Genomic DNA, 26,352 nt, shown 5'->3' with positions numbered 1-26,352 from the left:
GATGACTTCAAGTCTCCCTGCTCTGACCATTTAGACAAGCCTGGGGCTAGGTAGAGTAGAATGCCAGAATAAGAGAGACCAAAATCAAGCCCCCTTAATTATTCAACCAGGTCCCTAACCAGGCAGCAGTGATGATAATCCAAAGCCCTGGGTTAGGTTAGAAGAAAGATCTTTTAGCACCTTGTGACCTAAAGTTTCTTCCACTTTCATATTTCCCTTCCATAATGCCTCCCATTCTCCAGCCCCTCTCCAATTTTTTGCCCCAATTAATACTCTCCTCTCTTCTGCCCAGTCCCAAAACGGGTACACTTCTCCTCCCCCTTACTCAACACAGTCATACAACCACAGTACAACTGTACCCTGCATGTCTGTGCATATTCGGACATTTAGTCAGGAAGGGACTTACTATACATCCAGCTATATTGGAACCAGTGTCCCCTCTAATTTTTTTCATCTGTGTGCAGAATGAGTTTTATTCTGGGCGGCAGTATCAAGGCAGTGTGTGCGCATGTGCATTCGGAATAGGGCCTTCTTGATTCAACCTGAGCGGGAAATAAAATTAACTGAGGACATTTTTTAAAAAATTGTGAACGTGCACATGTGCACACGCCTTAGAGGGAACACCGACTGAAACTTCTGTATAAATTGGCATGGTGCAGAAGTTCCAACATAGCCAAATGTATAATTACATGTCAATGCTATCCTGACAAAATAAATGTCAACAGCAAAGCTGATCACTGGTCTTACTGTTTGTTTTTGCTAGCAGAAAAATTCATTACTTCCACAACATTCTTATTACCATGGTCATTTCACTATTATTGAGCTTACCTTTCCTTTCGATCCAGATTGCTTAAAATATGAAAGAAAAATATATAAGATGCAAAGCCCTTCATTTGAATAACATCAGCAGAACTTTAAAAATCTATATATTTCTAGACTTAAACTCCACACATTTCCTTCTTGAGCAAATGTTAAAATCTAATTGCACTCTCACTCATTTTAAGTTAACACTAAATACAAATATACTAAGAGTGATAATCTGGAAAAACAAGGAAAACACTTCTCAGTTGGCTTACCATTCTAGGCCTGCCAGCAGTTTTTAACTTGATCTTCTATAGAACACCACAAACATGAAATCCTTACTGAACTGAGCCATGACATTTAAAGACAGACAGGGGTCAATACTTATTCATATGATATATAGTCAATGGTCCCTGTTGCTAATAAGCAAGTGAAAGGCCAAGTTCTAGTGAGATGCCCACCAAATAATGGGAATGTATACAGAAATGTGGCCAGAAAGATGAGATGGGCACTGGCCTACTCTGCCACATTCCAATATCCTTATGTTCCCAACTGACTTTGTCCCCTTTCTTTTCTCTGCCTCCTGCTACCTTCAGTTATCTTTGCGGCCTCCACTTCCTCCCTCCCTCTCCCCTTTCCTAGAACTTCCAGCAAGTCTGGCACTGCTTTAATTCCCTGGACTACTGCCATACTTTATTTTCCAGTTCATCTACTCTGTCTTTAAACAGACATGTTATGGTACACTCTAGGGATGTACACCAACCTGTTCGGAGGCCCTTTTATGGGCCTCCAAAAAGGTTCAAACACTGAGTGGGTTCAAGGTTCAAAGGTGAGGTGGGGGTGTCTCACTTGAAGGGCAGGGAAGGGTGCACTTACCCCTTACCCCGCTTTCCCCGCGCCGGCACTCTGTTTTGGTAAAAACCTTTGGGGCAGCAGTGTGCCTCTCTGCCGCCCCTTCCTCCTCTTCAGCCAGAAGTGGCCGGAAGTCTCGGGCACGCATGAGCACGTCATGCACGCGATCAACGTGAGCACCTGGTACTTCTGGCTGAAGAGCTGGAAGGGGCGGCAGGGAGATACACTGCCGCCCTGAAAGCTTTTACCAAAACTGAGCACCAGTGGGGGAGAAGCAGGAGGAGGGGTAAGTGCACCTTCCTGCGCCCTTAAAGTGAGACCCACCGACCGGTTCTGTGCACATTCCTAGTACGCACTTATAAAGCCTAAAAACTGGATCTATAGCCCTGCGCTGCAGTAACCTCCAATCTTTTGAAATCCAGGATTCCTTAACTCTTATAACATGATAGGATACACTTAATTACTTACCATACAGGGTTCATCTTTCCCCACTCTCTCCTGAGTCCTATTCACCCATTATGTTCAACACTTGTACAATCTGTGTACAGTGTATATAGGTAGTTATTCACATGTTATGTTGAACACAGTTACAGCAATACATTTCCCAATTCCATCTGCACCATGCGTTTGAGGGACCTGTACCCAAGTTCACTTCTAAAGTGAACACAGGTACCATCATTCACACAAAAATGCATATGTGTGAAGAGACATCTAAACGTAGATACAACATAATGTCTGAATAGGGCTCGAATTAATATTTATTTTTTTCCTTCTCCAAAGACCCTTCTAAAAATGGTGACGCCATTGCAACTCACCTTAAATTGGGTCACAACATAGTTTTGGGTCACAATAGAAACACTGGAGATTCCTCATTAGAGAAAACATAATAAATCCCAAGAGAAGCTAAGAGTGTCAATAAGACACACAAAATTTCTTAAGTCACAATCCACCAGCTGGAGACCAATGCTCCACTAAATACAGTAAATTAAAAGCAACTTTTCTGTGAATTACAGACCAAAAGGGAGATACATTTTTCTGTGATATCAAACACCATAGTATAGCACAAGAGGCCCTCTGCAATATAAGCCTAATGAATGGGCTGAGAACATCTGCCGCTGTAGCACAGTTAAAGCGAAGCAGGAATCAAAGCTGTATCGGATTTGTCTCCTAGTAGTATAAAGGCCCTGTTTATTTGTAAATGAATAATCATATCAACCAAAAAGTATGCAACTGTTTAATAAATATTTGAAAATATAGACTTTATCAGTGCCTACATAGGAAATTAATGCCAGTGTCATGAAAACTGCTCTCAACTTTCTAAGAGAATAATAATTTAAAAAATTATATGGGCCTGCCAGCCCTTGCTTCTGGAATGTTCTGGATTTCAAAGTAAATGTTCTACATCAGTGTTCTTTCACGTTGAAGGCTACCAAGTGTTCCCCTCCATCTCTATACAGACTACTGCAGTACAAAAGGTTATATGAACTTTATATGAAAAGGAGAATTGGATTAGCCTCCTAGTAATATAAAGACTCTCTATTATTATTTGTAACTAGAATTTTTAAGCCCGTTATAATAACGGGCGCTAGTTGTTCCCCCCCCCCTTCTGTGTGTCTGCATTTCTTGCATTTCCTTCCTCTTCTTGCTATTTCTTTCCCTCTGTCTTATTCCTTTCATGTTTCAAAACGGCCCATGTAAATGCCCCTGCGGCCGCCGCCACCGACCGGCCACCTGCCCTCCCAACTGGTTTTTGATCCAATCCCCCCCCCCCATGTTTAAGGGCCAAATTGGCCCATGCACTTGCCCCCGCTGCCGCTGCCGCCGACCGACCGCCCTCCCAGCTGCCAAGACCTCCACAGCCTCAGCCCACGTCCTTCGCTCAATCACATTTGCGATTTAGAGAAGGAGAGAGGAGCTCGCATGCAGAGCTCCTCTCTCCTTAAAGCCTCTTCCGGAACTGGCGCTTTGGGCGCAAAGGACGGCTATTGCGTCCTTTGCTTCCACAGCGCCAGTTAGGGAAGAGGCTTTAAGGAGAGAGGAGCTCTGCATGCGAGCTTCTCTCTCCTTCTCTAAATAGCAAATGTGATCGAGCAAAGGACGTGGCCCGGGGCTGTAGAGGTCTGGTATGGGTAAGGAGGTCTCGGCAGCTGGGAGGGCGAGCGGGCGGCGGCAACAGCCGCGGGGGCATCTACATGGGCCGTTTTGGCCCTTAAACGTGGGGGGGGGGTTGGATCAAATAACAGCAGGGCGGGCGGGCGGGCGGCGGCGGCGGTGGCATTTACATGGGCCGTTTTGGCCCTTAATCTTCAAAAACATGGCCACCCATGCGGAGCGCATGCTCAGAACTGCCGAAAAAGACACGGGCGGCACGAACACACACCCAAGCCTTTTATTATAGAGGATGGTTGTTCATACCAACAAAATAGCATATACAGTGGGTATTTGAAAGAATCACCCCCTTTGATAGACCTTAAATTCTGGTTCCCTTACATCCTGAAATGAAAACACAAAGAAAATTCCCTTCACCAGCTGTACTTATCCAATGCAACCTATAACATCCAACTGAAAAACATCACAATTACAGTCCAGAAAAAGTGTCAGAAACAAAAAACAAGAATTACTGAGATTGAAAAAGGATCACCCCCGCCCCAATGTCAATATTTTGTTGAAACCTTTTGCTTTAATAACAGCCTTGAGTCTGTTGGGATACTTCTCTATCAACCTTGCACATCTAGACGGAGCAATATTTGCCCACTCCTCCATACAGAACTGTTCAAGTTCGGTCACATTGGATGGTAGGTGTTGGTGGACTGCTATCTTCAAATCTCTCCACAGATTTTCGATGGGATTTAGGTCTGGGCTCTGACTGGGCCACATGAGGACATTCACTTTTTTCTCCTTCAGCCACTGTGTGGTCAATTTTGCTGTGTGCTTCGGATCGTTGTCATGTTGAAAGGTGAATCTTCTGCCCATCCTCAACTGTCTGGCAGAGGGTAGCAGGTTTTCTTCCAGAATCTGACGGTATTTTGCCCCATCCATTTTTCCTTCTACCCTAACGAGAGCCCCAGTCCCTGAGGCAGAGAAACACCCCCACAACAGGATGCTGCCACCTCCATGCTTCACTGTAGCTATGGTGTGTTGTGGATGGTGAGCTGCGTTGGATTTACGCCAGGTGTACTGTTTGGTGTTGAGGCCAAATAGTTCAATCTTGGTCTCATCTGAGCATAAGACCTTTTTCCATTTGGCATCAGAATCTTCAAGGTGCCTTCTGGCAAAGCTCAAACGAGCTTTAATGTGGCCTTTCTTGAGAAGTGGCTTTCTCCTTGCGACCCTCCCGAACAAGCCATATTTTTCCCACAACACACCATACCTACAGTGAAGCATGGAGGTGGCAGCATCCTGTTGTGGGGGTGTTTCTCTGCCTCAGGGACGTGTGGTAGTTGTGTTATAGATATGCCACAAATCAAGATTCAATTAGTTAGTCTCCTTCCTCCATTTAAGTATGGAAACCACTGCCTCACATAAATTAGCATTAGAGCAGACACCCCCCCGCCCCCCAAAATAAGCTATTAAAACCTAGAGTTAACAAATGGTGCAATAGGAAGACATTTCAGAATCAAGCTCCCAATGAACATACAATCAAAACTTTTGATTCAGGCTCAACACAGAGTTAGATAGATCAGGACTAGATTCAATGTAGTACATGACCCTGATTCATGTCTCAATCAGGAGAGGGTGAGGCAAGTGTTAAAGGCATCAACACCACAGACACAAAAGGAAGGCTAGGTGCTCAGAGGATCTCCATTGATTTGTGCTTCTATGAAGGACACTGTCCAATATCACTTCCCAAGGATTGATCAATGAGTCTGCACTCTGTAGGCTGGGGTACATAGGAAGCCTCCACAATGAAGGACTCCATGCTAAACCCCTGCTAACCTGGCAAAGAGGCACCTTTTAACCTGGTGATTCTCTTTATTTATCAGCGAGAGAGTAACTGGCCCTATCCACCCCCAGCACAGTACCTCCAGTGACTGTTGCTGCTGTTTTTAAAATGTTTTTTAATGTTTCTTTTTAGATTGTGAGCCCTTTGGGGACATGATTCCATCTTTTGTGTAAACTGCCCTGAGCCATTTTTGGAAGGGTGGTATAGAAATCATTCAATCAAATAAATAAATTCAGTCAGTCAGTCTATTGGAATCGGAGGGACTCCAATGAAGTCAACCCATGGGTCATGAAAACAGGACCCAAGGGGCCAAATGATATTAGAAACCAACAGCCAATGATGAACACCCTGCTTCTCATCTTCCAAAAGGTCTTCTTACTGCCCAACTAGCCGTAGATGGGTAATGTAAGCAGGAAGAAGACTGTGGCTATCTTTGCTTTAAACTCTCTGGCTTAGGCAAAGTTATGTCCTAGAAATCAGGGTAATACCTTCAATATTAAAACCTCAGACCCATCCTTCAATCCCAACCACTGTCTTCTCTACAGAAAACTCAAATCTCCTATTTCCTCAACTGTTAGTGCAGTACTGTTCTTTATAATATAATATAATTCAGTGTTCTACAAAAGGGATTCCACTTATTTTTCTTCGGCGCTTTGCCCCAACCATAGGATTACAGCCAGATCTTACACACACTGAAGAAAGCTAAAAAAGGGAAATTTTCTCACCCCAAGCCCCTCAAAAAACTACTGAGGTTTAAGGGACCCTTTGGAACAGTGTGTGATGGGGTGCATGAAGCAACAGGAATTGTCAAACATCAACCAATTTTCAACAATTCCACCCTCCTCACAATTCCTTCACCACCCCATGCTCCATCCCACACCATTCCCAATATTCCCTTTGCCCTCAGGAGCAGCTTTTCGGGGAGTTGCTTTTTTTAAATTTTACATTTTATATCCCGCTCTTCCTCCAAGGAGCCCAGAACAGTGTACTACATACATAGGTTTCTCCTTACAACAACCCTGTGAAGTAGGTTAGGCTGAGAGAAAAGTGAATGGCCCAGAGTCACCCAGCAAGTATCATGGCTGAATAGGGATTTTAACTCGGGTCTCCCCGGTCCTAGTCCAGCACTCTAACCACTACACCACGCTGGCTATGGAAAAGGGCTGAAAAACTTCCTGTGTGTGAGTCCCCCCCCCTCCCATTTATGCAAAGTCTGTATACAACCCAATGGCTAGCATCTAGCCTTTCAGCATACCACTGGCAGATGCACAATAACTTCTTCCATAAACTTAATTTTTCTTCCATTCACAGAAGGCATTTCCATTGATGGTGCATTTCTGCAAAGGTCTGGATAATACTCATTAGGTTTTCCTTTTATTATACCAAAATAAATCCTTCACTGTACTACATAACACTTAAGGAATACACACACACACACTAAAGTCATATGTGGCAAGCCCCATCCCTGCTGCAGCTACGACCAATGACAGTGTGCGGGCCAAGGCTTTCACATACAACCTGGCAGGCCCATGGAAGGAGCTTTTGCCCAAATCTCCGTTGCCAGTGCCCCGCACTGCCTATCCTTTCCACAGCCATGGGGCGGCTGAACAAAGTTTCGGGGGGGGGGGGGCAGCTAATACACTTTATTCACTTATCTATATGATAGCAAGTGGTCAAAGAATGAAAAACACATTTTAGTTCCTATTAAGACTGGCTACAATGCCACCAATTTAAAGCTTCAACTCAGCTAATGAACACAATACACTTGTATTAAGCCATATAAGTTCTTATCTATTTTGCTTAGCATGGCAGCACCACTTTCTTAAAACACTGAACCTATGCACCTGCCCCATTACTCAGTTATTCCCCACCCACCCTTCACTCCTCCTGTCTACTTTCTTTACACCAATGCTCATGCTTTTCTGTACTTGGAAAGTGTTGTACGGTCAACCCACGTCCCTCTCCAAGCTCTTCAAAGCTGGGGCCAAGGGAGGGAGGCAGCTGGAACAGCTGTCATGTGCTCTTTACAGCCTAGAGATGAACAGTGCTTTAGAGGGAGAGACAGACTACTGCTTATTTGAGGGCCATTGAGTGCTTTCTGGGGATGGGGGGGAAGCAAAGGTAATGCCCCAAATTTCTGGGCTGCAATCTTCAAAAAAACCATTCTGGAACCAGCTTGGAGATACTTTTTCTCCAAGTTAGTGCCCAATCTGGATTTTAAGGACTGTACCCCTGAAATCACGGGGGGAGGTAGCCCCCCATAAAGGATTCACTGAGACTGTGGGTGCTTGAGGGTTAAATCCCCCAACCCCATTTCAGGGGGACAATCCTTAAAATCCACCTCAGGACGTGGAGATGTTCCCCTAACCCAATAAGCATGATATGAAAATATCAGGTCCATTATGACCTGATTCCAATAGTGCTGGAATCCACCTCCCACCTTTTTCTTTTAAATCAGATCAGATTTGTTCCAGTATTTTTGGTTGGTAAATAGTATTCATTGTAACAGTGCTCCTCAAATATTTTTTTAAAGGATATGAGAGAAACCATAACATGTGTTATTCGGTCTGTGAACTTGTTATTTAAAAAAAATCAAGAAAATTACTTGGAATACAATTCTACAACAGAAGAAAGTACAGTACAAATTTTCTCCAGGATATGAAACCCAGAAGATAACACAGAAGTATAAGGGACACTATCAGACAGATCATATTGTCCTTTACAGCTTACCTTTGTGCCGCTGTTTTTACTATAGGTGTTTGTGCATGAGCATGGTGAAAACGTCTACCTTGTACTACCGTTCCCAAACAAGATATATTATGAACATTTTCACTGCAAACATAAAAAGTAGGTCGGAAAAGTGTCAGTTTTTATTTCATGACAGAATAATTCTGCTTAGAGGATTCTCCTCCATCTTGGAGCTTCACTACACTACCTAATCACAGACACTGGTGAAGTTTGTTAGCCAGCAGCAGTAGCATACGGATAGGCAACAACAAAAGCAGGCATGAGGTCAAGGACAAGAGGCCTTTGCAGCCTGTGGGCACAATCCTACTACTCCATAGTGCAGGGCTCCTCGACTTTAGTCCCCCAGCTGTTTTTCGACTGCAGCTCACATAATCCCCAGCTACATAAACAGGTTGCTTACCTGTGACAGATGATCTGGTAGTGATTCCGCGACATTCATAATCATGGGTTCTGCTCCTGCGCAGACCTGCTCTGGGTAGTAGTCGAGACGCTCTTAACCACCTCTGCACAAGCCTGCAGTTCACTATACTGGTGGTTAGATGTCCCACTCTTAGTTTCTGGCTGACCGACGTAGCATGTACTAGCTAATGCCTTAACTTCTTTTTGATCAATAGTATGCAGTTTGCAGCGGGGCCGGATGGGCGGGTATTATGAATGTCGTGGAATCACTACCAGATCATCTGTTACAGGTAAGCAACCTGTTTATCTGGATAGTGATTCCCTGCGACAGTCATAACCATGGGTGTTTAACGAGCTGGTTCCACTGGAGGTGGGTGCTGCATACTACTGTAACACCCGTTTCAATACTTCTCTGCCAAATCTGGCTTCCGCTGCAGATCGTAGGTCCAAGGCATAAGGTTTCACAAATGTGTGGTCTGTAGCCCAAGATGCCGCAGAGCAAATATCTGACAGCGGCAGACCCGCCATGTGTGCCGCTGAAGTGGTATAAGCCCTCGTTGAGTGAGCCTTTACAGATTGTGGGTCACTCTTTCCTTGGCATTCGCATGCAGACTTAATCAACTCTACCAACCAGGCAGAAATACGTTGGTGGGATGGCTGCTGTCCCTTGTTCTGTCCCCTGAACATTAGGAACAAATGATTAGATTTCCGAAACGGCTTTGTCCTCTTCAAATAGAGGATTGCCCTTCTTGCGTCCAAGGAGAGCATAGCCCTCTCAAGGGGTGAAGATGGATTTCTGGAAAAGGTAGGTAAGACAATGTCACAGTTGACATGAAAGTCCGTCACAATCTTAGGTCGGAATTCTGGATCCAGATGCATCACCACTTTCTCAGGATGAATTCTAGTGTACGGTTTATCCATACTCAGAGCAAGTTGTCTCACCCTCTTTGCTGAGGTGATGGCAACCAGAAAAAGCATCTTTAACGTCAGCAGTCTCAATGGTGTCGTAGACAGGGGCTCAAAGGGCTCCTGTGTCAAAGCCGACAGCACCAGGGACAGACTCCATTTTTCTACTATAGGCTGAACAGGCAGCTATAAATTATTTATGCCTTTCATGAAGTCCTTGGTTCATGGATGGGTAAACACTGTCTTACCATCCCAACCCTGGTGGTGGGACAAAATGGAAGCCATGTGTACCCTGATGGAAACATTGGCTAAGCCTTGTGATTTCAAGGACGTGAGGTATAACAGGACCTCTTTTAACGTGGCATCCCTTGGCCTTAGCATAACTTGCAAATCTCTTCCACTTAGCCTCATAATTCCTTCACGTACATTCTTTCCTGTTGTTCAGGAGGATTTTTTTTTAGAAGCCTACCCTCCAAGCTGTCAGATTGAGGGTGGCAAGGCTGGCATGCAGGAGCGCCCCATCATCTTGGAATATTTGATCCACTCTCCATGGCAGTCTCCTGTAATTCCCGTCCGCCAGACTGAGTGGTTTCGGGAACCATGGTTGCCTGGGCCACCATGGGGTCACAACTATGGCTCTGGTCTTGTCTTGAAGCAATTTGGCCACTACCCTGTTTAGCAGTGGATATGGTGGGAACAAATACAAGACAGCGTGAATCCAGCGGTACTGGAAGGCATCTCCCTTGGAGACTTCTCCCAGTCCCATCCTTGAGCAATAATCTGCACATTTTTTGTTCTCGGCCATCACAAAGAGGTCCACTGTTGGGTTGTCCACGACCGGAACAACTCAGCCACCAGCTGTGGGTGCAGCTGCCACTCGTGTTGGTATAGGGACCCTGCCCTGCTCAACACATCTGCCAGCACGTTTTCCTTGCTTTTTATATGGATGGCCTGTAGATGAATGTTTCTGGCAATGCATCTGTAGTTCCACACCTGCAGGCTCAGCCAACACAGAGTAACAGACACTGTGCCGCCCTGGTTGTTTATGTACGCGATAGCTGTAGTATTGTCCATCTGCAGTAGTACTGTGCTGTTGCATACTACCTGCTGGAACACCTGCAGTGCTTTGAATGCAGCTAGAAGCTCCAGGAAATTTATATGCAAGCGCTTTTCTTGTTGATTCCATCACCTGCTTCGTTCCAGGCTTCCTAAGTGGGCACCCCAATCATGCTGTGAGGCATCCCTGGTCAACGTTAGGGTTGGCACTTCCATCCAAAATGGTATTCCGGCCAACAAGTTTGTGGATTTCATCCACCACCGTAGAGAAGCCTGGACCCGATCTGGTATCAGAAGCATTTTCCCCTGTGGGTCTGTATTTGGGCGGAACGAGTGTAGGAACCATTCCTGAAGGATTCGCATCTGTAGCTTCGCATATCGCACCATTGTGGTGCAGGATGCCATCAGGCCTAGGAGTATCTGAATGTTTCTGGCCTTCTGCCATGGTGCTAGCTGAAACTGGTGCACTAAATTGCAAATGCGTAGTTATCTGTTCTCTGGTAGGAACGCCGTTTGAGTGGTCATGTCCAAGAGCGCACCTATGTAAGGTAGACGTTTTGCAGGAGTCAGGTGCAATTTCTTCCAGTTGACCCTTATCCCCAGTTGCTCTAGAAGCAACATGATTGTCACAATGTGCGACTCTAGTTTCCCTCTTTCCTTCGCTGTCACGAGCCAATTGTCTAAATAGGCAAAAGTAGAAATCCCTTGTAGTCGGAGATATGCACTAATAACTGCCATGCACTTTGTAAACACTCTTGGGGCTGTTACCAGCTCAAATGGCAAAACATTGTATTCATAAACTTGTGTGCCCAGGGTAAATCTTAAGTATTTCCTGTGATTTGCCTGTATGCCAATATGGAAATAGTCATCCTTTAAATCCAACATTGCAATCCAACCCTCTTCATGTAGAAGAGGGAAGATTGCTTACTATGTTATCATACGAAATTTTCTCACTTCAACATATTGGTTCAAATCCCTGAGGTCCATAATTGGGAGAATGCCGCCATCCCTCTTGGGAATCTGGAAATACCTTGAATAGAACCCTGTATGACAGGATGACCAAGGTACAGGAGATATTGCCTCTTTCTCTAACAAGGATTGTACCTCCTCCCTGAGGGTCTCGGGGGTGTACCAAATGCCTGTGAAGTCTGGCAGAGTTTTGAATTCAATAGCATAACCCGTTTGGACTATGCATAACACCCAACAGTCTGATGTTATATTGCGCCATGCTAAGGCATGACTTGCCAGTTGGATGGAACTACTGGCTACACACAAGGTGATGTTGGGCCCTGTGGTGACCAATGGTAGTGTTTGTGAAGGTATGGCGTTTGTCACCCCCAAGTGGACAACGTTAGTAAGTGCTAACTGGTATCACAGGTGCTGTTTATTCTGCTGGCCAGATTTGTTCTTTACTCGTTGGTCAGCCCTGTTTTTTCCCATTTAGGGCCTCTTATTGTATCAATTCCAGGGCTTGCAGTAATCTCTGCGTTCATTACGGTAAAAATAGTTCTGGTGCCTATGGGGTGGCTGGAACCTATTTGTATTGTACCTCTGAGTCTGGGCCATGAAGGTTCTCGCCGTCGATTTAGATTTTTTCCACTGCTCCATTGTATCATCAGTGGATTCCGCAAATAGGCCCTTGCCGTCAAAAGCCAAAGACACAATATGCCGCGCATGTCCTGTTGCAAGGATGTCGAGCGGAGCCAGGCATGTCTGCGCAACATAATTGCCAAAGTCAGTGTTCATGACTCCAATTCTGCCAGATGCTTTGCGTTGGCCAATTGTTGGCGTGTTGTAGTAGTAGTGGTCTGAAGGAAGGTAGCTTCAAATCTCTGCTTCAATTCCTCTGGCGAGAGCATAGCCCACTCATCATAGAGCTTTCCCCACAAGCAGTGTGTAATCTTTGCCAGGCATGCCACATAATTAGTTATCTTAATAGACAGGCATGATGTTGAATATGTGCGCCTACCCAGCACGTCTAACTTCTGTCCCTCTTTGTCTGCTGGTGTAGTATGGCGTCTCCCAGTTTTTGCCATGGAGGCACAGTCTATTACAAGGGAGTTTGGAGCTGGATGTTTATGGAGATAGATATTGTCAGCTTCCTGGATTCTATACAGAGTCTCTAACTTCTTAGATGTTGGGGTAGAAGTTTGTAACACTTCCCAAGCTGATTGTGCTGCATTTGTGATGACAGGAAGCATGGGGATAGGGTGCATGGCTGCTTGCACCACCACTGTCTTTGCAGGCTGGTGTGAAGTTTGTGACTCACAAGAATGTTTTGTTGGCTGATTCCGCAGCAGTGTGACCTGAGTCCCAGCATCGCTGTGTTGTCATCTATGAACTTGCCACTGTTTAAAAAAGACATATTTCTCTTGTGGCAGTGTAATAGAGCTTGCTCCCCATCCATTGCGGGGTAGTAAACCCACAGTCTCAGGTGTCTTGGAATAACTGGTAGACATCTGTCTTCTGTTGTTGAACCCTCAACATCCTCTTCCAGGTCATGATCCAGACCAGGGTAGAAGAATCCTCTAAAAGTCAAAGTGGAAGGAGTAGTTTCCTCTGAGCGTAGCAGATAGACTATCATAGGATCCTCCCCTAGGACTGGGGCATCTTCTGTTTCGCATGTTGGCTGTGTATCGAGAATAACCTTCTTGGTACCGAAAGCTGGATCTGTATTTAATAGTACAGTCATCTTGTAGTGTAGCTACTTCGACCTCGAGTGTAATGGCATCCTCATTCAGTTGTCTCGAAGTCGAGGCATGCCCTTTCAATGTCGACGGGAGGGCAATATGCACTGAAGTCGAGGTGCACTCCTTCGATATCGAGGGGGTCTTCGATGTCGAGGCATGTTCTCTTGACTTGGCTGTGAGTTCCTTCGACTTCGAAGTGTGATTTCCAGAACAGTTTGCCTTTTTCTGTGCCTGGGCAGCCAGCATTGAGCTTGGATGCGCTGGAGACATTTGTGGTGTTGGGGCCAGAGAAAGTGAAATCGCTTGATGTGGGAGGCGAGTTTCTTGCAACCCCAAAGGAGAAGGGGTAGTCTCCACAGCACCCGCATGGCGATGTTTCTTTCATTTAGCCAGCGGTGCAGCGCCTGATGCCGAGCCCATTTGATGTTGAGGGCTAGAAGGGTGGCTCGCCGGCTCCTTAAACTTTCTTTTCTCTGGGTTTTTAGACTGCTTGGATTGTGCAGTTCCCGGAGTAATCGGGGAGCCCCTTGAAGGTGGGCGCAATGCATCCTCCATCAAGGCGACCTTCAGACACGCCCACCTATTTTTTTAATGTTTGCTTTGAGAAGCCTGCACAGATATTGCAAGATGGAGCGGCGTGTCCCTCCCCAAGGCAAAGGAGACAAAGTTGATGCCCGTTGGTTGAAGAGAGTTTGTTCCCGCAGCCCTGGGACTTTTTAAATGTGGTTTTCCTCGCGTGCCACCCTTGATGGGGATGGGGTAGGGGAGTATAGGGCCAGAAAACGCTGAGTTTTTCAATTACTGTTCCATTTGTCCGTTGCCGATTTTCCGTCCATTCCCCCCCCCAACCCCAGTTATATGCTTTACGTAAAAGGAGTCCCAGAAGAATGGTCAGTCAGTCCAAAGTTCAAATACACGTAAATCAAGAATATATATATAGCTGAGGAGCTTTAACTTTCCAAAGCATCTGAATGCCTAGGCGGTCAGATAGAAACTGAAGAGTGGGATGCCTAACCACCAGTATAGTGAACTGCAGGCTCGTGCAGAGGCGGTTAAGAGTGTCTCGAGGAGGTAACGACTACTACCCGGAGCAGGTCTGCGCAGGCGCAGAACCCATGATTATGACTGTCGCAAGGAATCACTATCCAGATCAGTCAAAAGCCAGGGATTATGGGAATTGTAGGCCAACATCTGCAGGAGGGACGAAGTTGAGCAGCCCTGCCATAGCACATAAGCTTTATGCAGCTGGAACCTTATGTGAACCAGCCCTGTGTTGGAACTGACTTGACATTAAATCCTGCATAAAATACCTACAGCCAATCATGAGCCTCACACAAGAGATGGAGTTTCCCTTGATTCCAGTACATAATACTCTAATTCAGTGGTTCCCAACCTGGGGACCTCCAGATGTTGCTGAACTGCAACTCCCAGTCTCCCCAGCTACAATTTGGGAGCTGGGGATGCTGGGAGTTGTAGTTCAGCAACATCTGGAGACCACCAGGTTGGGAACTACTGCTCTAATTAGCTAAAGCACACTAGATGGATACTAGATGTGTAAAATGCTGTAGAGTCATTCTGTAGCCAGTCTCTTTAAAGTCCCCAGTCCTTGTGTCTCATGTTTTTTAGACTGTGCCAGGAAAAACTTTTTTATAATCTAGCATGTTTCAGAGCCTTTCATAAATTAATATTGGCTAAAAACTAATAAACCATCAACCTCATCTAGGATTTCTAGAATTTGGGTTTATAAATAAATACATACATAAGTCGCATTGCCCCCCACCCCAAAAACCCCCAACAACCAACACCTTACAGTTTCAAGCATCTACATCATCATCATCATCCCAGGTCTTAAGTCTATAAGAACATTTGGATATTATAAATAAGACATCTTAATAAACCATCAGATCAGAACAGATCAGCAAAGCACAAATTTAACTATCTTACTTAAGATCATTTTACAAGCAACATTCCTACAATAATTTTCTCTAGAGAACAGACCACTGTCTAAACAATTATATAAATAACAATATACCTCAACTTCTTACTGCTTCCCAACATGTTGAGTCCAACCGAGTTTCCTTTCCACACTCTGGAAGTTTCAAGCTTGTTTCGTCTAGTATATGTTCTTAAGGAATCACCTCTAGTCCCAATAGTTCCTGAACGATAATGCAGTAACTGCAATGAAACAATATATAAAGCAGCTGTAAAATGAAGACAAAATTACTTATTACATTCCTGTTAAGCTCTCAAATATTAACTATTCTCAATATAATCTTGAAAGAGCTGGGTTCTTTCAAATATCACTAAAATTAGAGATAATGGAACAAAACTTTTAGGATCAAATCTTTTAACTGAGATATAGCCAAATAATTTAGAACATAAACCCTATCCATTGTCTTTTACCATTTCATGAGATTTGTGCATCTCAAATCAAGCATGAAACTAGGGCAAACGAATCCGCAACTATTCTCTGGTCTAGTGTACATTGAGCTTTCCTTTGCTATGGTGAGCTAGAACTAAAAGCTAAGAACAAAAGCACAGACATTTTAAATCACAAAATAGTTTTGGGGCCACATATAATAATTCTAGTGATCAACTGGCAGGACCACAGTGACAAATTCTATCCAACAGGAACAAGCTGACTAATACATGGCAAACAAAATCCCTTTGAATATCTAGTCATCCTAACCAGAGTGTGAGGAACTCAATGGTATTTCCTGGCAAAGGGCTTTTCGACACACACACTTCCATGGTCTTTCCCAAATTTGCTGCATGCAGAGGCACAAATGAGTGTCTATACTTTACAGTTTTTGCCTTAGCTGTTGCTAATAGTTCTTGTCCACACCAGGGGATAGTGTACTGGGGTTCCTCCTTTGTCTCCTACCCCACCCCCCACTCCACAGAGGTTTGGGCGTTTCTTAATTTAAAGTTTTTTGTTGTGCACTTCTGGTTTAATCAAATTTCCAACATTTCCCCTCTCCACATCTGCCATGACTCCCTTGAAAATAGAATAGTGTTCAGTGTCTCTCTGTTCTTTAGGCTTCACAGCCAATGTCTTAATACATCACTTTCTAAAAATCTCAGTTAATGAATCACTTCCTGAAATCTCACTGAATTGTTTCCCTTTAATGACTTGAATCAAGGGTGAAACTCAAATTGGGCAGATATGTTTAAAGAACATGGGCCACCAAAGGTTACCCCGTGAAGGGGGGCCCACTGAGGACCTCCACCTATTACTCGCACTTTACATTAAAAAGGGAGGCTCAAAGAACGTAATAAAGTGGCCTCCGTTTTTTAAAACCTGAGCACTGCACAAAGGCAAGAACTGGTAGAAAAGCATGCTCAGATGTGTAAGTAATAGTGCATGTGGCGCTACCCTTAGGAGCCAATCCTTCTATACAATACCACCTACACACATTGACATTCTTCTACAGGTTGTTCTATGGCCCATGCAAAATTTCCCTCTTGAGCAAGGTTTTCCCCTTCTGTGATCAAATCAGAATAAAAGTGGTATGAAAAGGTACTGTTATTTCAGACTGTCAAGCAGATCATACAATGAAGTTCTACAGTGTGCATAACATCATTTGGACTTGCTGCAAAAGACACCCATAAGAATCAGCAAACATATTGGAATAAACCAATATCTGAAAAAGAGACTCCAAGAAAGGGATTTTTAATGAACTCAGGGCCAGACTATAATCCAGATGTCCAGTGTCTTTCTGATTTAGGACAAAAAGTCAAAACAAAATTATGCTGTTCTGTATGGAAGGAAACTAAGATTTTATATAGGGCGAGAGCGTGGGTGAGAGCGCGGGATATTTCAACAGCATCAAAGATGAATGAATAAGCACACAGTAAATTCTCAATAAATTCAGAAACAAATCAGAGCAAAAATCTGAAGTCAGAAAATTTAATTACATTTCAGAGTCTAATTTTCATTAGAACGAATCTCCCTCTAGAACACTCTCAGCAGCAGTGGTTCAGACACCATAATGGTTAGTTACAGAAAACTTGTACATAAGCCAGCCTCAGACCTGAAGAAGTGAATGCAGCTACAAACTATGCCAAACAAAAAGTGTTGTCCACTGATGTTTTCCCTCCACAGGTAAGGCTTAGGTACACTCCTACAAATACTAAAAACAAGATAGAACGGAGGGGAGAGGAGAGAAAACCCACACTTGCTAGAGAAGATGACTTCAGAACAAAGGCAGGGATGCTTCTGTGGGCTAAAATATTTAATTTCAGCCAGCCCCAGAGTCCCTCTGAAGCTAGATTCCCACAAATACTTCCACCTAGTAAAATATTTATTAGTATTATTAAAATAGGTCACCACTTTGAGAGCCTATATAGTTTGAAATGCAGGGTATATTGTACACAGAATGAATGAAATGAAGAGACCACTGAACTGAGTCCAATATTAACTTTTTATTATTTTGGTGTACCACAGTTTGAATTTAAGTTTAACATTTTTATAATGGAGAATAGGAGAGATAATCGATTTCTTCAATCTTTCAGCTGTACAACTCACAATTGAAATAATTTTGGGTTATCATAATAGAATAAGAGCATGTTTCTATGTGTGGAGATATATCAGAACACAGCCATTATTCAAGGCATTCCAACAGCTTTAAAGCAACAGCACCAGAAAGTGTGGTCGATCTCTTTTTCTCATCAGCATGAGTACCCTTTGTACAAAAGTTGGGCTACAACCACACTTGCTTCATTTTTCATATTTTATGCCATAACATATACATGCTCATGATTGTATTTAATTACATAATAAGACTCGTAAAATACAGTATACTCACTTTCTTTTCACCACTGGGACTGCAAGCTACATCACTCTCATCTAAACTCAGCAGACTGGCTTCACTAAAGAGGTGAAAACAGGGGACAAAATGTGTACAGTAATTCAGTAGCAAAACAGGGCTTCCATTTCTACCACATTCCACGACAATCAGCATGTCCAAATACTGGCCAACATTCTATGCAGTCTAACATTGGCAATAGGAAGCCACAAGGGCTGCTGCACACCTGAAAAGCAGCCCGAGGGCTGTTGCGGATGTGGAATGCTGCAAATCTCCTTAAAACAGTGCGCAGGCACTTGCTCCACATTACTGTCCCCCGCGCACCATTTCAAGGAGATTTACATCAGCTCTCCTCCGCAGGAGTCTGGGGACTGCCTTTCATATGCACAGCAGCCCCAGCAGCTTCCTACTTCCGAAGTTAAGACTGTGCAGAATGTCAGCCACTGTTTCTTTGATTTTTATGAAGAACTTTGTTTTCTACATTTTTATCTAGAATATTCTGGGTCTATTTCTTCAAAAAATAAAGTATAAGCGCTACTATAGAGGGAGAGGAAAAGGACAAGTTATCAGTTCTATGAACTATTGAGACTATACAGAATACTTTTGCACATGATTCAAAAGTTCTCTTTTGTATAGATTTAAGGCAAGGAAATTATTGCTCACATAAGCATGTGACAGAAATTGAGATACCATTTTAAAAAACCACACAAATTTGAAGGCTTTTGATGTTTACAGCAACAGAATAATGGCTTTTAACGTTTCTACAAGCCATTTTGTGATTTGGTCAACCTCCCCAAGCCATCATTCCATGCTTAGCTAAGGCTCTGGCAAAAGAAAAGCAGCTTCCAGAAACCCACCTCAGTGTATGCACTTCAAGCCTTTGTATAGTCTCATATTATGCTGGCTTTACAAATGAGGCATTCACAAGATGACTTGGTCTTTCAGCTCAACATTGGACTGGAGAGGGATGGGTCCAGGCAGAAATTCAACAGGTGTAGCTTCCTTAGTCAATTACTGGAGATGCACCTGATGAATTTCTGCCTACTGCATGTGTTCCCAAAATGTCACCTATTATAGTAAATGCACAGGCAGAAAATTCAACAGGTGCACTAACTTCACCTATTATGCCTCATGCAAACTGTTCTCCCCCTCAATTTGGACTGATGGCAAGGCAAGGAATTGACTAGCCCTCAGTCTGAATGCAGGAGGAAGAGAAGATCGCTAGGTTTAAATTGTTCTTGACCTCATGCCCCATGGTTCATTTCTTTTCTTTTCCTGCCAATGCTGAAGAAGCCAACAGGAATGTCACCTGGTTGCCTTGGCACATACTGGCACATTCCCTTTCATAAAATAGCAAAAATGCAGAGTTCTTTTTGGATGAACTTGAAAAGGTTTGTGATTGTGCTCCCTTTCCCATTTTTTGGCTAAGCTCTCAGTGGGGAAGCTAGTGGCTGCTCAGTTTTCCCTTCTACCCTCCACTTTCAGTCAGATGCCACCTCAATTTGCTCTGTTCTTTTTCTTTTTAAGGTGTTTGCTTATTTTTAATAATAATTTTGCTAAAATACATAATTATAACAAAAACAAGAACAACTTATGATCTAAAATGTCCAACTACTCCCCCCACCACTCGCATGGGACACCTAAACCTAGTTACAGCAGTGCACCGAAAGTAAGCACAACAGCAAACACATACAATTTTCTTTATCCTCAACATAATCAAAAGATGCATCATTACTGTATCCAGGGGCGAGTTCTACAGATCAACTGGCAAGGTAAGTGGTTACAGCTATGGAATCTCTTCCATTTGCAGACATGTTATTAATATATAATTTTTTGAGGCCTGAAAGGTTTTTCTTTTAAATGCTTGGAAGGAATAAAATACTTAATCCAATTCTCTGTCATTCTACCCACTGCCATTAACCCCTTTCACTGAGTTGTGAGCAACTGGTGTCAAATTGGATAACTTTCCAGAGCCTGAAAGCGCCTAAGAATCTACTGCAGAGTATTAGATGACCGAAGCTAGATGCAATGAAAATGCAGATCAACTGCATGGTATTGAAGGCACATTCCCTTAGCAGTCCATTCATGAGACACTGCCAACATCAAAATACATCAAGCAGAAATCCATCAGATGCATCTCTAGCAAGTGACTGGGGAAGCTGTAACTGTTGCGTTTCTACCTGGACACATCCTTCAACTGAGTCCTCTGCTGAGTTGAAAGACCAAGGCAAGAGTGAGTGCATGGAGCCCAGTTTGGAAAATCAGCATAATAAACAAGACTGAACAAAGTCTTTAATTGCTTATATGGCCCTGAACTTAAGGTGCCCATCTCCATCTGTTCTATGTTTTCAGAACACTAATAAAAGTTGTAAGCAGCTTAACTGTTAGGAGTACACGCCCCCGCGCCCATTTCAGTGCATGTCACCCCTGTCTGTCTCCCTGAAAGGAAAGATCCTGGGTCTCACTGTGTCTTAGTAGCAATGAAACCAGACAAAAAGCAGCTTTTGGAACAATGCAAGGAGAAAGCCCTCAGCATCTTCTTTTATATTAGAAAAGGGTTAAAGAGACTTCTGGCATGCAACTGACAGAGGCATTTAACTGCTGCTCCAGCAACAAGCTATCTTGATATGCATAACACCTTTCAGGTATTTCCAAATTCTAATCAGAAAGAATGCTGCTCCAGTCAGAATGATTGCTAATATTCATTCACTGAAAGGTTCAGAGTAAGTTAATCAAAGACCACAGACCTTTCGCAGGAGGACAGGAACTGTGGACTTTCCTAAATTAATCAGCCCATCATGAGCTCTGGAATCTGCCAGAATAAGGGCTGACACACACCCTTCCCTAATCTAAGCGGGGAAAGGAAAGATTGTGTATTGAGTCAGTGTTGACTCCTGGTGACCACAGAGCCATGTGGATTTCTTGGCAGAATACAGGAGGGGTTTACCATTGCCATCTCCCATGCAGTATGAGATTATGCCTTTCAGCACCTTCCTATATCATTGCTGTCCGATATAGGGGTTTCCCATATTCTGGGAAACACACCAGCGGGGATTCGAACCAACAGCCTCCTGCTCTCTAGGCAGGTTGCTTCCCTGCTGCACCATTAGATGGCTCCCCTAATCTAAGAGCCATCTCCAAAACTATGTCAGGTTCCCCAGCAGTGCTCCCTCTAACAGGGATTCCCAGATGTTGTTGACTACAACTCCCAGAATCCCCAGCTGCAATGGCTTTTGCCTGGGGATTATGGGAGTTGTAGTCAACAACATCTGGGAATCTCTGTTAGAAGGAACCCTTTTCCTTAGTGGAAAAACAACCCAATCCAGTTCATGGGCATATCAGGGAAGGCTATTTTCTATGCCTTCCCACGCCTGTTTTTCTCAGAAGACCTGCCTTTGAAGAAAATCTGCAATAAAAATTCACAAATCTCATTGTCCAACAAAGCCCAGTTTTGAAGACAAGTGTAAGACTATCAGAACTGACCATTTGAATAAAACCACTCCAGAGAGACTCTGGCTCTCTCCCAGAGGCTTTTGACAATGCCAAAAAGTCCCTGTCCTTCATCCTGTAGTTACATGGCAGGGAAAGATCCCCTTGTGAAACGCCTTTATATCGCGAGGAAAGAAAGTATAATGTATGTCAGAATCTCAGTCATGAAATTGGGGCCAGGGTACCTGTCGGACCACATTCGCCCATATGAACCTGCCAGGACCCTCCGCTCATCATCTCAGGCCTGCTCATGGTCCAGCCACTAACAGAGATCCGGTTGACGAGGACTAAAGACAGGGCCTTTTCAATTGCAGCCCCTCGGCTTTGGTACGCCCTCCCTGCAGAGCTTAGCCATGCTCCCCCTCTGTCTTTTTAAAAAACAACGAAAAACACATCTTTTTAAAGAGACTTTTTAATGTTTCACCTGCTGCTTATATCTGGTAGGTTCTTTAGTCTTTATAATCCTTAGTTTTTAGCTTTTTAAAGAATTTAATTTGAAATCTTAAAAGCCAATTCTGACTGTGGTTTTAGCTTGGATTTTTCACTTGTTTAATTTGGTTAATTTTATTAGACTGATTTTATATTGTAATTATTTTATAAATGTTGTGAGCTGTCCTGAGCAGTAATGTACTGGAGGGGCAGGGTATCAATATCTTAAATAAATAAATAAAATGTAGTGTGATGCATGTGCCAGTTAGGAGTGTGCAGACTGGTTCAAGCTCAATCTCAGTTTGAGTCAAACCGATCTGGTTTGACCGGATCTAACTTGAACTGGACCAGCTCTCCAAAAAGTGGGGCCAGTCCAAGTTCAAGCTGAACCAGTTCAGCCCGGTTTGGATGCTTGTAAAGGGGAATCCAGTAAGGAGTCCCCTTTACAAGCATGGGGGGGTGGGTGGAAAAGAATGGGCGGGAGGTTACCTTACATGTTGCTGTGGTGTGAGACTTTTCACCACTGGAAGCTAGGTAAAGGTATACCTTCTGGCTGAAGCTCACACATTGTGTTTTCAGTGCTCTTCTTCACCCCCTCTTTCTCTTCAACCCAATGTCTACTCTCTTTCCTTGTGTTGCTTCCAGCTGTCTCCCCATAAGAGCTGAACTCCTTTTTCCTAAATTAGTATCTGTTTCTCGGTCCTCTACTTTTACTGAGCAAGAGTGGAGAAGGTCCCCTTTTGTTTCCAGTATCTTGCCTTCACTCTCTCTTCCCTAGTCCTAGTCCCACTAAAACCATTCTTTTCTTCCAATGTACTATCTATCCAAGGAAAAGCCCTCTCCTGAACTCCTGTGTTTTCACACCCCACGCCACCCCTCCCCATGCTTTTGCCCATAATTTCAGCTTATTCCCTCCAGTTCAGGTAAAATCCTTGCAGTCAGTGTCTTTTTAACTCCTATCATTCTTCCACTCCATCTCTCTCCAGATCTCCCCCATCCCTCCTTTTCTGTCCACAACTTCAAAAAATTTCCCTATAGCTTAGGCAACTCATTTCTCTTGCTCCAGAGTTTTGATACCGCCTTGCTTTCTGATTAGGTATTATTAGTTTCCATATTAGTCTAAGAGTTCCACCTCCAGCAACTACTGTTCCCTTTAAGGTGTGCACACGTGCGCATGCTCACAAGTTTTTCAATGTCCACTCAGTTAATTTTAGATCCCGCTCAGTTGGTTGGGTAAGTGACACCTGACCTCAACATGGGTGGTAGGTGGTTTGAAAGGGTTCATTTCTACATATCTGCAGTTCCGGGGTGGACAGAAATAAGCTCCAAAATTATTTACAGCCACCATTTTTAAGAGAGGAGCCATTTTGTGGCTCATTTGTTTTTAAAAAACATTTCCTGCGAAAAACCATGGAGAAATGGCAATTCTGGATGTTTGGGGAACATTGCAGGGCAGCAGCAGGACAGACACAGAAAACATAGTAGGGCAATTATTTCCATCCCTTCTTTTAATTTCCACCCTTTCCCACAAAAATTTGAAGATTCAGAGAACCTAAACCCGCCTCCATCCCATTGACTTAATGTCCCGTTATCCGTGGTTCCATTATCTGTGGTTGTAGTAGAGAATGGAACCCCCACGGATAACGGGGTTCACCTTTACATTTTAATTCTTCTTCATAAACATATTAATGTTCATTTGAAGTTTGTGCAACTTCCTTTTGTTCCAACACATAGGTGAGTCCCCTTGGTTTAAGATATTCTATAGACACGTGCCTTCCTCATACTTGCTCTGTAATACAACTCTGATCTTAAAGTGAAGATTTTTTCATATTTTAAATTTTTTTTTGTTTTTTTGAGACACTAAATTGATAGCACTCTGTGTAAGTGAGTGAAATTTTTACCTTTAGTTTTACAATACTTTAGGATGTTTAAGCCACTTCAACGATATTATTGTTTTAAACATGCACAGGAATGCATTCTCAGTTTAGCAGGAGGTTGTCTGTTCAATGTTAATAGATTATGAACATGGGTGAGTTGCCCAAGGGGCCACAAGCAACTCAAAAAGGGGTTTGTAGTCAAGAGCGAGTTGCCAGGAGGCAACATCTCTAAGATATAGGGATGATGGGAGGCAGACTGGAAGAGAATTTCCTCTTGCAAGAACTTGTCTGTTTTTCAACATATGAGAGGATTATCTGTGAAGGGATTTATTTATTGTATTTTTATGCCACCTGATAAATACATCTCTAATTGCAGTAGATTTGATGACGATTTTAAAGCAGTGGGCAAGGTAGACACTAGGACTGTGGACATCAGTAAAGTGGGATTGCAGACATCAGAAATCCCTGCCCCCACCCCCAGGAGGCATCAGAACGCATCAAATGCCCCAGGTAGTGCAGTGGTGGTGGTAGGGGGTCTTTAACTGCCCACCCAGCACTGGTGCGGGGGCAGCTGGGAAGCGCAGCGATTCTTAGGAGCTTGGAGAAAATGGGCAGGGAGTGATGCAGGGCAGCCTGGGAAGCCACTGGGAGGATGCATGGCCATCTGGGGATGGTAGCTCTGCTCAGAGCTCCAAGGATGGAAATGGTAGCTCTGAGCGAAACTACCATCCCCAGACACCTGTGGATTCTCCCAGCAGCCTCACAGGCTTCCCAAGCTGCCCTGCATCACTCCCTGCCTGCCCCACCCAAGCTCTCGAGAATTTCTGCTTGCCCAGCCACCTCCATGGCACTGCTTGGTGAGCAGTTAAAGGGTCCCACATTCTGATGCCTTCTGGTGGCAGGGGCAGGGATTTATGATGTCAGCAATCCCACTTTACCGATGCGCACAGTCCTAGTAGAAAAGAGTTGATGGGTCCAGAAAGGAAGAGTAACAGCTGTTTCCTGACATTTATATACTGTTTTTATACTATTCTTTCTGCTCAGGAACATAACTTTGGAGATGTTAGTCAAAGGCAAGCACAAACAGCACCTTTAGAAGTGAGGACAGCAGGTCCTTACCTGTACCACCGCCACTCTACACAGCCTCCTGCTGCAGAGTCAACCCCACATCAGTCCGCATGTAGAAGCGGTGCTCCCCACCCCATCAGCCTGCACACCACTGCAGCCATTTCCTGCAGCAGCAGCAGCAGCAGCAGCAGCAGCAGCATGGCTCTGGTGCAGCATTAAATATAGCACAAAAGGTTGTTGCCAAGGATTGTGTATGAGATTCTTTGGATCCTGGCCACTGATTATATAAATAATTCCTGCTACATTGATTTTGCATTTCTTGGAAAAAGTTATATCATTATTATCACAGGAGTTAGATTCCAACATCCACCGAAGAGCCACTTGGGCCCAGAACATCTTCCTGAAGTCAGATAAAAGTTCTATGATCTATGCAATGATTTAGATTATCTTTAGAAATTATTGTAATAAAAAGCAAAAGAAAGATGGCAGCAAAGACAGACATCTCAGTGTTATTTTGTTTCACATACAGGGCCGAGGAGCAGTTTTAAACGTTCATGAAATCAAATCCAATATAGCTAATCATTTCTGTTAAACATAAGTTGTTTATATCCAAAGAGACTTCTTCACACAGGGAGACACCCTTTGTTTTTGCTTCCTGCTGCAGACCTCCCTCTACCATGCTAATCCTAGCTGTTCCCCAACTTCTCCCTACCAGTATACAGTGGTCCCTCGACTTACGAACTACTCGACATCTGAAGTTTTCGACTTACGAACGACAAAAATGACCGGAAGTCGTTGCCGGTTTAGATGCGGCTTCCTCGACTTACGAATTTTTAGATGCAGTTTCCTCGACTTACTAATGTTTCCAGACCTCCGTGGGTGCGCTTTTCGACTTTTGAAAATTTCGACCTACGAACGTGCGTTCGGAACGGATTAACTTCGTAAGTCGAGAGACCACTGTATTTTTTATTAAGCTAGAAGGCTGAGTGTCAATTCCCTCTATCCCCACTCAGTACAATGCAAGCAACAATGTACCTTAGCACCATTAAGGCTCAGTGGTAGGAGACAGACATAAATAAAGCACCAGAATTACTTTTGTATTTGTCTCCCAAGTATTTAGGCAATTTGCATTTCTCACTCAACTTCCAAAGTCAGGATTTTATACAATCATGAACTACTTAATTCTGGAAAGATTCTTCAAAGAAACCGTAGACCATTAAAACAAACCCCACGCAAACACACAGGGTTATATCTAAAGACAACCACTCACACAGGGCAACGCCCTT

The 26,352-nt window shown here is 43.8% G+C and overlaps 1 protein-coding gene across 5 annotated transcripts in view; it reads right to left on the bottom strand.

Moving 5' to 3' along the window:
* Window positions 1-26,352, bottom strand: part of SENP6 (SUMO specific peptidase 6) — a 123,717-nt gene that overhangs the window by 77,744 nt on the left and 19,621 nt on the right. For 2 of the 5 annotated variants that reach the window (XM_053286932.1, XM_053286930.1), the window contains exons 3-6: window positions 18,204-18,267; window positions 15,428-15,570; window positions 8,327-8,428; window positions 829-849 (exon numbers count right to left, since the gene is read on the bottom strand). In XM_053286932.1, coding sequence (XP_053142907.1) covers window positions 829-849; window positions 8,327-8,428; window positions 15,428-15,570; window positions 18,204-18,267 — 330 coding nt within the window. Of the gene's footprint in view, window positions 1-406; window positions 427-828; window positions 850-8,326; window positions 8,429-15,427; window positions 15,571-18,203; window positions 18,268-26,352 lie in introns of those variants that run through there. The other 3 variants (XM_053286934.1, XM_053286931.1, XM_053286933.1) reach the window with 2 other exon arrangements.

Source organism: Hemicordylus capensis, chromosome 1 (assembly GCF_027244095.1).
Source record: "Hemicordylus capensis ecotype Gifberg chromosome 1, rHemCap1.1.pri, whole genome shotgun sequence".
Lineage (NCBI taxonomy): Eukaryota > Metazoa > Chordata > Lepidosauria > Squamata > Cordylidae > Hemicordylus > Hemicordylus capensis.
Note: the sequence above shows the minus strand (reverse complement) of the source record. Positions and strands in the feature narration are given on the sequence as shown.